Source organism: Poecilia reticulata, linkage group LG13 (genome assembly GCF_000633615.1).
Source record: "Poecilia reticulata strain Guanapo linkage group LG13, Guppy_female_1.0+MT, whole genome shotgun sequence".
Lineage (NCBI taxonomy): Eukaryota > Metazoa > Chordata > Actinopteri > Cyprinodontiformes > Poeciliidae > Poecilia > Poecilia reticulata.
The window spans coordinates 1,932,191-1,944,265 of NC_024343.1; the positions used below are offsets into that span (position 1 = coordinate 1,932,191).

Genomic DNA, 12,075 nt, shown 5'->3' on the forward strand with positions numbered 1-12,075 from the left:
GTGTGTTTTCCCACTTCCAGAGGAGACGAGCAGTCTGAGGGTGGGGGGTGGTCCACGTGCTCAAGCCTCTGCAGTGCCGACAGTGATGTCCCTTTTCTGACGTGGTGTCATGTGGTGATATTGTGTCAGTTTCCCAGTAATATTTAATGTGAAGGGCAGCAGCATGCTCTGAATTCATGGTAGCATTAAAGAAAAGTGTKCAGAAAAATAACACAATGTATCGCAATGTGCTGATAGTGGGAGGGAGGCTTACGGCGCACTTTATCCAAACATTCAAAGATGTTACATCTAGCTTTTTACGAAGGAGAAATTTGAGAACATGTAAGCTAGAACTGAAGGTTTAGTGAAAGCTCCTGTGTAACACAGGGTTGACTGTTCTGTCCTGTGACCACACTATGTTATTGTAGTGCTACTTCATGCTCTAATAAAAAGAATGTCTGCTGCTTTACTGGACCGGTAGCTTTGTGGTGAATATTTCTATCCAAAACTCRCATACATCTGTTTTTCGACTTAGTACAACATACTACTGTGATAATACAAGCATAGATACTCATTCTCAAAGTTATGCATCATTTGAACAAATTTTCGACATTATGCTRAACTATATGTCATTTCAGCTCATTTTGGAAGTCATGCTATACTCTCCGTCATTTGGGTGACGTCGTTCTATACTTTCTTTTGTGCTTGGCAATTTTCAAAAGTCAATGTCTCAGTTTAGTATGATGTTCAAAATGAGCAAAATTGAAGTGTGACATTTTTATTTTTTTGATATTTAATTTTTTTTATTTACTCATCATTTTTAGGATTTGGATATCTGAACAGGAAGTTATTAAAGGAATGTGTTGCAAAGAAGATTATTTGAGATGCGTTCTCATGTTGAAATAAATCTACATTAGGAGGAAACTTTAACCTGTGCTGAATTGGAAGTAGTTTAGAAAAATACACAGAATTACAAGGTTTTACAGAAAATTATAATTACATTATTTTAATAATAATGCGTCGCTACGTAAAGTAGACCAGCCTGAGACATGAAACTCAAGGGCTGAAAATGAGTCCCATTCTGCTCACCACAGTGTAAAATTCAGTGGTTGGTTTCCACTCTGTTTCTTTGCTAAAACAAGATATTTTCCTTCTATCTAGAGCAAAACGCATGARARTTATTCATAGCAGAGAACAGGCGCACCAAACAGAAACCGTCTCATTACTTTTGACAATTTGTTCTGTAACTGGTTGAAATCAATGACACTGATTGGTGTGAAGGTATTTCTTCTGAATYACATTTCATTCATGGGCAAAACTATGGCCTCATAATGTAATTCCAAAGCATGTAATATCTCATCATCATTCTATTAAAACAGCAGGCCATGACTATGACCTTGGTCATGTTCTGCCAAGAAAACGATCAGTGAAATATGAGACGGTTCTCGCTGCTGGTAAATGCATTCACAAGTTCACATGTAAAGTACAAATACTGCGACCTCCATTGTTTTGAACAATGCAAAGCMACACCAGCTGGGAYGGGAATGCTGGTCAGGGTGGGCAGGATGATGGATGCAGCTCAACATGGGAGGATCGTTGAAGAAAAGCCGTGATGGAGTTGAGACCGGGGCGGGGCTTCACCTTCCTGCACGACAACAATGTGAAGTATCCAGATCAAAACAGAGTCATGGGTTGGAATGGCCCAGTCAAACTCCAGGCAGTAATCCAATAAATACTATGTTTAATAAACAAGGAATTTCACCTAAGTTTCAAGAGTTCAGAGTACAAACAGATAGATAGATAGATAGATAGATAGATAGATAGATAGATAGATAGATAGATAATTTAACCCATGTGGGAAATGATTTTGCTACAACACTGAAATAGAAAGATGATTTTTAAACTGTAAAAGTGTATAAAGTATAGAGGAAATAAAATAGAGGACAAAAGACTTGAACACTGAACTGCACAGATTCTCACTGAGTTTGAACTATTCATTCAAATATCTGAAAACATTTCACTGTTTGGATGTACAAGGCTGGTAGAAACAGACTACATTACTGCTACTGTAATTCCAGCATACTTCACAATTATGCACTACTTTAAGTCTGCATAAAACTTATTGAAATTTGTGGTTGTACTGTGGCAAAATATGTGAAGGTTTAAGGGGTTTGAATATGTATGAATAGCACTATAAAACTGAGGAATGCTGTAAATGTTTTCTTGGTGAATTAAAAYCCTTAAAGTGATTAAACCTCTGAACTAATAAGAGAAGATATTAGCATTAAATAGTAGGGGCAGGATTGACTGAGCCTTTTTATAGTATAAACAAGTAATGATGCTACCTTTGGTTATAAAAAAAAATCATGTATATCTCAAACACGACTTAAAAGAAATTTGACTTCATAATTTAGCACATTGAAATTGGCCTTCTGAATCTTTAAGAAGYTCCTACACTATCCAGCGCTCCACAGCACATCATCGCAACATGTGATGCTGTTGTTCTCTGTCGGATTGAGAAGCAGTTCGTATGATGAGCTCAGTGGATGCACAGTTCCACCAGGTGTTTGCTAATTTCTGCTGCTAGTCTGGAGGAGCTGAGTGGGGGAGGAGCGCTCTGTGACAAAGACGCTTCACTGAAGACTGCCGCTCCGAGGAGGAGATTTGTGAAAACAGGCRGAGCTTTGTGACAACAAATGTTTAGGCATGCCCGAATGGTTGCCACGGGAGATTCAAGGGCTTCTCAAACATGCATGAAWGAATCAATGCAACACTCMAGGTATGTTCTTAATAAGGGAAAAACATTRTAACATGATTTGATGTCACAAAAGTTTTACATAATAAGCTTTCACTGCTTAGGGATATGTTTGAACATAAAACTGTTCTAATAAATTCATATTAGAAGCCTTTTCCTGGAGTCATGAATAATCATTTATCTGAAAGCAGACAATGCTTTAGCTGTCTTACGCCTTCTTTTCAAACTCTGCTTAGAGGCGTCTCTGAGAGGTTTCCACATGAACAGATTGCAGTTATTTCCCTCTCCAAGTGCCTCTCGATGCTCCCCATGAGAGGTCTTCATATGTCAAAGAAGCGTTCTGCCATTCATTTTCATTTGCTGCGGTTAGAGAGCAGCTGGCGTAAATTGATGAACACCATTCGTCTTGTGCCCACACTTCTGAGAGATCCCCTGAAGTGGTCTCCGCAATGAATTCCACCGTCCACCGAGACGACGACCGTCTGATGGCGTCCACAGAGATGGTCCAAGTGATGGGTCCAAATTATACGCCGCAGACGTGTTCTTTGATTGCTCTTCGAACACAAAAATGCATCCCTCCCCCGCTCTTACCCCTTCCACTGCTTCTGGWGGCATTGATGTAAGTGCAGGCGGGTGCTGCAAGTAAACACATCCTTTAACCGGAAGATGAAATATTATCATCTATCATTCAAGCAGCAAAAAGAACCGTTTGTGGGATCCTGAGAACCGGAGCAGGCCTGGACGTAGCAATGCAGGTGGAACAAACGGATGGAGTTTTTGAAAGCAAACACGAAGCATCAGGTTCAAGCTAGCTGCAGCATATTTATTTAAAGGCTTCTTTTAGTAAATGTCCAGAATGGCTGCATCACTTTGTAGCCATTCCTTGAACATCCTGATGTTGAGAGAAGTTGTCCTGGAAGTTGAACCTGCACTGGACACAAGTCTCAAATCTGTCTGTTACAAAGATAACARACAGACCTGTAGAGCCAACATTACTGAAACCAAAGGATGTAACAATGTTCAAACTAATTTCCCATAATTCCCCAGCATGGTAATAATGCCATCCATCCTCTCTGAAAAGCTTCACTGTATCTCGTTCCACCTATCGGTGTGTTTCATGTAGACCAAAAAAAAATTATTGTTTCATTATTAAACTCTTTTTTAAACCACTCCACAGCTTCCTCTCTGACAGCTTCCTCTTTGACAGCTTCCTCTCTGACAGTTTCCTCCCTGGATTTTATGATGCTGTTTTCTCAAAGAACAACTGAGTGTAACAATACTCATTTCAGTTAAGAGTATCGTTCTTAACGATAAGACTCTCAGCTGAAACGGTCGTCAACCTTGGGTCACAGCTGTTCTGCCCCATGGRGTAGGTCACCCAGAGGCCTGTAAGCTGTTGGATGTTTCGGGCATACCAATGTTTGGAACTACAACTGTGAACTCTCAGGAATTAAAAAAAAAMAACAAAAAAAACATCTTGTTGTGAATAATGTAGTTGAAGTTTAACCAAGTTAGTCCAACTTCTTGGGCCTGTGTATCGGCCGGTCATTCAGTGATAGTCTGTCTCTTTCTCTCTAAGTTGCCTTGCAAGTCAAGTAGTCCTTTTACACATTACCATGTCAGATTGCAGCTGAAAATTGATTTTTCTAGTTTTCAAAACTCATCGTTCAACTTTCACAGAAAGTGAAACAATGGACAATTCAGCTTCATATTAAAAACACTGCATATAGACAGGGAAGAGCTCAACCAGGGCAACAAAAGATTGTTTATCTTATTTAATGTGTTAAAGTCAGTGTGCATTCACACCAGCCCTGTTTAATGCGCTTTAATTAAACTCTAGTTTCTTTGTCTTAAAAGTCCAGTTTGCTTGGAGATGTGTGAATGCTTAATCGAACAATGATGCTAACCAAAAAAAGCTAACTTCAGTCCACCTACAAACCTAGGTCTGGGTTCAGTTGAAGTAAACTCTGGTGCAGTTCCAATGTGAATATCAAACAGACCAGAGACCACTCCAAAAGCAGGAACTGGACTGTAGAGCAGGGCATTCTGGGTAAATACAACCAGCACAAACACGTGAGTCACTTATTCATTTATTTATTTATTTATATATGTATTTATTTATTTATTTATTTATTTATTTATTTGTTTGTTTGTTTGTTTGTTTGTTTGTTTGTTTGTTTGTTTGTTTGTTTGTTTGTTTGTTTACCAAAGACAAAAGAGAAATCCTACAACTGCTACAATCTGACGTCACTCCGTTTTTGTTTATATTTAACAAAGAAAGTTGCGCTCAGTGTGTTCTTCACTGTCTTCTGTCTTGTTGTTTCCTTCAATGGTTCGCGGTGCAGCGCCACCACAGGCGAGGAGGGGGACAGGTTTTTCAAAGGTTAGTTTGACAGCGCAGAGTGAAAGCGAACCACAGCAGCTGAAAATCTAACAAATGTTGCAACTTTGGTTCCAAACTGAACTGAGCGTACCGGACTGTCAGGTCTGAAAACACCCTAAGAATCTTCAATCTCCAGTCTATTTCAATGAAACAGCTGTAGTAATTTATTTATTTATTTATTTATTTATTTATTTATTATTATTATTATTATTATTATTATTATTATTATTATTATTATTATTATTATTATTATTGGAATTATTGGAATAACATGCTTTATCTGCAGTGAAATATTAGGCCACAGTGATCTGGCCTTTAACGATTCACTATAATCATCGACAGCTAACAGCACAACTCCCACCTCGCTCCGCTATAAATCCTGCACTACAACTTTAACTAGACCACGCTGTTTAAATTTCAGCTCGCCGCCTCATGTTATAGTTAGATGCTGRCAACCTGATTTAGTCTCACTGCAACATATGCTTTAACTGTTGGATGTGATTCACAGTGAGCATTTTTATTTTTTTATTCTCCGAACACTTGCAAACATTTAGGGAGCTGCTGCTGATGTGGCTGCCAGCAGCAGCCTCAATAACATTCCCCCCGGGGGCAGATTTAAATCCTGTTAGTGCTTCATGTAATGGTAATGAAAATGCAGGATGGAAGCGGTTATGTAAAGGCTCCATAACTGAGCATATTTAGATGGTATGAAAGAAGTGGAAGGAGAGGGAGGAGGGGGGAAAGGCAGCCTCACAGCCGGCCGAGGCTCATCCTGAATGCGGCAGGCAGCAGCTTTGGGTTTGTAATGAAACGAGTAGTTGTTTCTCGGCGGGCGGCTGAATGAGTGTTTGTCTCTGTGGCGGAGCAGTGACTCATCGCTCCGTCGTCTCTTCTCCGCCTCGGTTGTCTCAGCTGATTGATTGAACGGCGTCGATCTGCGAGGCATGAACTGTATTCAATTTTCACTCGGCGTCACAAAAGGGAAGAAGAGTAATATTTGTGTCGTGGCCGTTACACGTCAGGAACTGAGGCTTTAGAAAATGCCCTCCATCAACCCGGCATGAGGTTAAAAGTTCTCAGTTTTCAGATTTACCGCTAAAATAACGGGTTACCTGCTAAATCAAAGCTTTTTGGTTTTTTTTATTTTTCACTGCTTCTTTTATTTTGATGGGACATATTTACCCCTTCACCAACACCGATTTTCATATGTCAATTATTCTGAATACATTTTTTAAAAATGAATTTTATGAATAAATATATTCATAAAAGTCTTAATCAAATTAAGTTTATCTGAGTGGCCCATTTCAGCAACTAAGACGCTTTAAAAGCATAATGTAGTAACTAATCATGAAACAAGAAAAACATTTCATTTTGTCAAGTCAACATCATCAAGCAAATATACATTAAACGTAGCTGTGATTGTTTCTTCTCTAGTGCGCCTCTCTGACTAGCTGTTGGCACAACCCTTTGACTAGGCCTTTATTTCTTTCTCTGAATGAAAGCTATTCAGATGGCTTTCTACTGCATATAAGATACTGACCTCTGATAACTCCACAGAACCCCTCTTCAATAAGTCTAACCATGAATAATAATGATTAAAAAAACTGGACATGCACTTTACAAACTTACTTAGCAAATATATTGAATCTAATTTAGTTACCCTGTTAATGTTGGACTCAATTTGTCAAGTCCAACATTACATCTTAAACTGATATTTTGTTTAAAGAAAAATATGTATGAATAGTAATAACATCACAGCTCTGCTCAATGCTCCTTTAATAACAGTCATTTTAATAAACTTAAACTAATTCACTGCCTTATATTTCTTATGTTTTCTATAAATTAATGCTTTGCGATCAACAGTTTGGCCACAATAAAATGTTTTACATATTAAAAGAACTACTAAAAGCTGTTGATAAAAGATTAAACTGACTCCTTTGGTGATTATTATTATTATTATTATTATTTTTGAAAGTCCTCTATTCAGAAGGAAGACTTTTGAATAGAAGTCTTCTTGGTTAAGAAGACTTGGGGGTTTTGATGTGCTGTTGCTGCTCGGTCAGCTCAGCAGATACTAAGTGAAGAATGCGTGAAAGGAAATGGCTGCACTCTAAAAGTCTTCACGTCTGAATGTAAAAATTAATTTACACAAGTGTGACGAGGGCAGGTCGAAGAGAACACAAGCAATTAGAAATAGACAGAAAGCAGGCAGCTTCTGAATGTTCTAGAGCTGGATAAAGTAAACTCAGCAGTTAATCTGCCTTTGGATGGTTTTCTAGCAAAAACACCAAGACATTAAGTCACTTTTTTACAGCTTGTGTCTTACTTAATTCTGTAATTTTAGTTCAAATTTATGTAGATCTCTGCTGTTTTGATGCATGAGGATCTGTGAAGATCAAAATAGTTACTTTTTGAAAATATTCTTCTTATTATTCAAACAAAAAAAAAATGGTCAAGAAAGATTAGAGCTAAATGTGTGTGCAGCCGTCTGAGTTGCTGGAAATATAATTCCCAGATCAAAGTTTTAACCTCAAAGGATAATGGAAGAAACAATAGAAGTGACACCAAACATTGAATTCTGCTTTCCCATTGTACAAAATACAGATTTTACACAATAAAAGGCAAATTAAGTAATTAAAAATCAGACATTGTGAATAAATGTACTAAAAAAATTATCTCAGTAAAGTGTTATAAGATGTATTGAAATATTAAATTCATGGAAAGATGGAAATTCCAGACCTCTCCATTCTTTGGAAGTGGGAAAACGTGAAAAACATGGGAGTATTAAATATTGAATAACTATAGGATTTTCTTCTTGAGTCATCATGGTGTAAACTCCTAGAAACTTAACCTTCATTAGCTCTTTATATCAAACACCAGTGACTACTGTGTTAATCAATAAGAGGAGCCGTAACAACGAACGATAAAAAAAAGTAGCATACAACAGCTGCGTTTGTTGCCAAGTCAAAATTTCAACGGGATGTCGCAGACAATGGGTGTGAAGACGTCGGGATACATCCTGCATTCTGAATTACGCAGCCTTGTTCAGTAATTGATTTCTGCTTTTGTCATTTTCTGTAATCCTCTATCAGCGTTCGCCGTGAGAGGAGAATTCATTTTCTGCTGGAAATAAATTAGACAGCAGTGCGGGATAAAAACGGATGTTTGAGGACACACCTGAGGAGCGCGAGGACCATAATGAGACGGGTCACACGGCACCCTGAGACGTCCCATCTGATTGGCTGAGCTCGACCGCCAGCGAGCGCCCGCAAGGCTTGTTGGGAGTGAATTTATTCCATTTTGCGGTAATGTGATGGAAATGACGGAGGCTTTCTGGCCTCAGGGAGACTGCCTCGTTGAGAAGGAAAAGGTGTGTGCGTGTGTGTGTGCGTGCGTGTGTGTGTTTGGCAAGAAAGAGTGAGCAGAAAAAAAATAAAATAACATCACCTGAAAGCCATTTTAATTAAATGACCACTTTATTTCTGTGGTTTTTGTTGGGCAAACATATGGGCTGCATCGGTCTACGCAGCCATTTAATAACAGAAAATCATCACACAGTCCAACACAAACCGCTGAACAAACTGAGGCGACATGGTTATTAAAAACTAAAAAAACAATGCTGAGCAAATTTGACATGGACTTCCAAATTTGTTCAGATTTCTTTGAGACTTTAAGGAAACAAAATTTATGCTAATCGTGCCCCAGAGTAAGTTTAACGTTAGCCAAAATACGAACAGATTTTCTAAAAATTCATTAATATATTATCTGCTGTATGCAATTTTTTAGATTAAAGTTAATTCAACACAGGTATTTTTTTGTTTATGAGGCCAAATCAACACTAACTTCAGGATTAGCTAACATTAGCTTTGTCTAAAAGGTTCTCAGCTTGCTGAAAGTTAGAAAAAATTGTTTTCTTTTCTGCTTTTTTGGCTTGCCTTTATGTTATAAGAGGATGGCTGTACAGTTTCACTGATTAATCTATAAGCAAATTTTTCTATGAAAAACATGGTGTCACAGCACATTTAACCCATGCTAACCATGTGACTGAGTATCACTTAAGAGTTGCAAAGTGTAAAACACTCAAACAATAACTGACTTGGTTTATAGTCTGTGTAGACTAAACCAAACTACATCAGACCTGGGTTTGTAAAATCAAGTTATTGAAGAAAATTCCCAAGAATATCAACACTGACATAATAAAGACATTACTGCCCACACAAGGACATGTGTTTGTTTCTTGCTCGCTTTATAATGAAAGTTTAATTTAAAAACTGCATTCTGTATTAACTTGGGTTGGGTTTTGACAAGTATTTAAATTGCTTTGATGTGCTGAAAAGTGTGACAAAAATGAAAAAAATAAAGGAAATCAGGAACGGGGAAAACAGAAAGAGCAGAGAGAAATAAGAAAAGTGGGTCAAATTTCAAGTCAACTCAAATCAAGTGTACCTGGTTTTTCCTGTAACAGTTTCTTTTTTAAATCTCTTCATTGAGGCAACCGTTTCTGATGCACTTGGGCTAGCAATGCGACACAAGTGGAAAAATGTTAAACTTTTGTCGATGTCATCGCGTCCTGTGTGTTGGGTTTCACTGGGAGTGGTCGATGGCTTGTCACTGTCCCCGTCGTTCCCTGGAGTTAGTGGTAAACTTGACCACCTCCAAACAAAACGCAATAAAGATGTCGGCACACAACTCAAACTTTACCCGACAGAAAAGTCCTGCGAGAAATGAAACCACATACAAGATTTAAAGTTCTGCCATTTAAAACCTGTGATTAATGTATTGAAGACCAATTTACACTATTTTATTGAATTTAAGGTCTTAATTTTAGATAAATTTAGGAGTTTTTAAGGATGCACAAACATCTTGAGGAAAATCAGTGTTACATTGGCCACATGAGTACATATTAATACCCAAAGTTAGAAAAATGCTTTTGCTACTCTTTAATCTCTTAACAGAATGATTAACGTTGACACAAATCTTTAAGCACTCTTATTTATTCACATTATACTCAGAGATAAATACAATGCTACAACATGATGTCRTAATATACAGAAAAGGAAAAAAAAATCAGCTGCAGCCCAACTTCAATCAGTTCCTTCATAACTTTCAAATATCCACACCAAACAGAAGAACAGAAACAAAACACAATTTCCTTCAAGACCCCCTCTCTCCCATGCCATTAAATATTTAGAAAATACTATTTAAATACCCGAAAGGTGCTGAAGGTTTCATTCAACAGACATTCAACACGACRCATAAAAAGAGATGGATGCCTTGTAGTACAGCGGCGAGTCTGAATGATTTTATTTTTATTTTTTCAAAAAGCGTCATCAAACGAGCCTCCTGCACAAATTCAAGTAAAAGTCGACTTATGATGAAGAGCCAGGCTTAAAACCAAACACAAGGAAGAAAAAAAAGGGACTTTAAAAGCTCTAGATGTTTACACACATCCATTTCGCCAGTGTTTCTTTAATCATATTGCACTGCTAATCAATAAAATATGACTTATTTTTTCACATCACCTCAATGTGCAGTGATAATCAGGTGAAATAAAGCAGCATCAGTTACAGATTTCAATAGAACCTCCCTCCCCCGACTGACCAAAGTGATTTGTATGCATGAGATAAAGGTAAAAAAAAAAAAAAATAAGATAAACATTTGAAATAAACAGAACTAAAAAAGAAGAACGCAGCAGAATCCAGTGACTAAACGTCGTCCTCTTGCTGTCGGTGTGACGCGATCGGCYGCTTCGCCCGTTTCAACTTAATTATTTCCTGCTCTGTTTCCATGGCAGCTCAGAGCAGGTCAGGCAGGATGAGCCCCGGAGGTTTTGGCTCCACGCAGTTGATCCAGAAATTGGCACAGCTGGCGTGGTACTGGTGGCCCCCGTACAGCAGCTTGAAGTTGTCCGTCTCGGAGTTGAAAGCCTGTTGGACAGAAAGGGTGAGGCGCTTAGAGACCCAGATCCACAGGCATGATGGGAGGAGAGGGGGCCTGGGGGTGTTTTACCGCTACACCCTMGAACGACGCTGAAAGGTAAGAGGATTTCATTTCACAGTAAGTTCACATAAAGCAACCCAGCAACATGAAGGAAACCCGGCAACATGAGGGTGGGTTTTCATGTTTGTCAGCAGAAAGGTGTGAAAGCCAACCAGGAACCAAAGAGACCAACATCATTTGGGGTTAATTCTATTCAAAATGGAAGAAAGAGCCTTGGGTAGGACAGAACCCAACCAATAAACCGTCTGATGAAGTGGAGCAGAGTGATTTTTAATGTTTTTACACCACTTCAACTGAAATTCGTCACTTTACAAATACAATATTCCATGTGTTTGTTCAGATATGAGATAACTGAAAATAATTCAACCAATGGATGCATTAGATCAAATCTCATTAATGTGAATGAAATAGCCCAGTCAAAGTCCAATATGAGGTGGACCCCATTTAGACCACTCTGGTCTGTCTAATATCCAATGAGAACTGTGAAGGAAGGTGTGGAGCTTTAAAATTCATCAGACTGGAACAAAGCAGAACTCTGCTTCAACTCTCAGTATCACTTCGAACCGCATGCTGTGATTAATTAGCCTCTATTCTTAACAAGGGACTGGAGGTTTAAGCAGAACTTGATTTGTGTCATTTTTAGTCCAGTATGCGCCGCGGTTCTGTAAGCGACCCCGATGGAAATCAAACACGCACACAGAGGGGAAAGAAAAAACCTTCCGAACTCTCAGATCTGAAGGTCAGAGCTTCGTCCCAAGGTCAAGCTGAATGGGATTGTGTGTTAGCTTAGATCAGTACAAGAACAAAAACACTTTAAGTTGTTTGTTTTGAATAGATACCAGTAACTTCTTGCCAGGTTGTGTATTTTGGGAGTAACTTAAAACTTTTTGAAGATTTTTTTTTTCTTCAATTATGTCCTTTGTAATTTGAACTAAATAAAAACAACCCGAACAATTTA

The 12,075-nt window shown here is 38.3% G+C and overlaps 2 protein-coding genes across 10 annotated transcripts in view; one reads left to right on the top strand and one right to left on the bottom strand.

Annotated features, from left to right (window-relative positions):
- dusp14 (dual specificity phosphatase 14) overlaps positions 1-38 on the top strand; it is an 8,581-nt gene extending 8,543 nt beyond the window's left edge. The window contains exon 3 of the mRNA XM_008424990.2: positions 21-38. Coding sequence (XP_008423212.1) covers positions 21-38 — 18 coding nt within the window. The remainder of the gene's footprint in view (positions 1-20) is intronic.
- Positions 39-10,095: 10,057 nt separating this feature from the next.
- The window catches only part of synrg (synergin, gamma), a 45,590-nt gene continuing 43,610 nt past the window's right edge, over positions 10,096-12,075 (bottom strand). For all 9 annotated transcript variants that reach the window (XM_008424927.1, XM_008424926.1, XM_008424925.1 and 6 more), the window contains one exon: positions 10,096-11,044. In XM_008424927.1, coding sequence (XP_008423149.1) covers positions 10,913-11,044 — 132 coding nt within the window. In that variant the 3' untranslated portion in view covers positions 10,096-10,912. The remainder of the gene's footprint in view (positions 11,045-12,075) is intronic.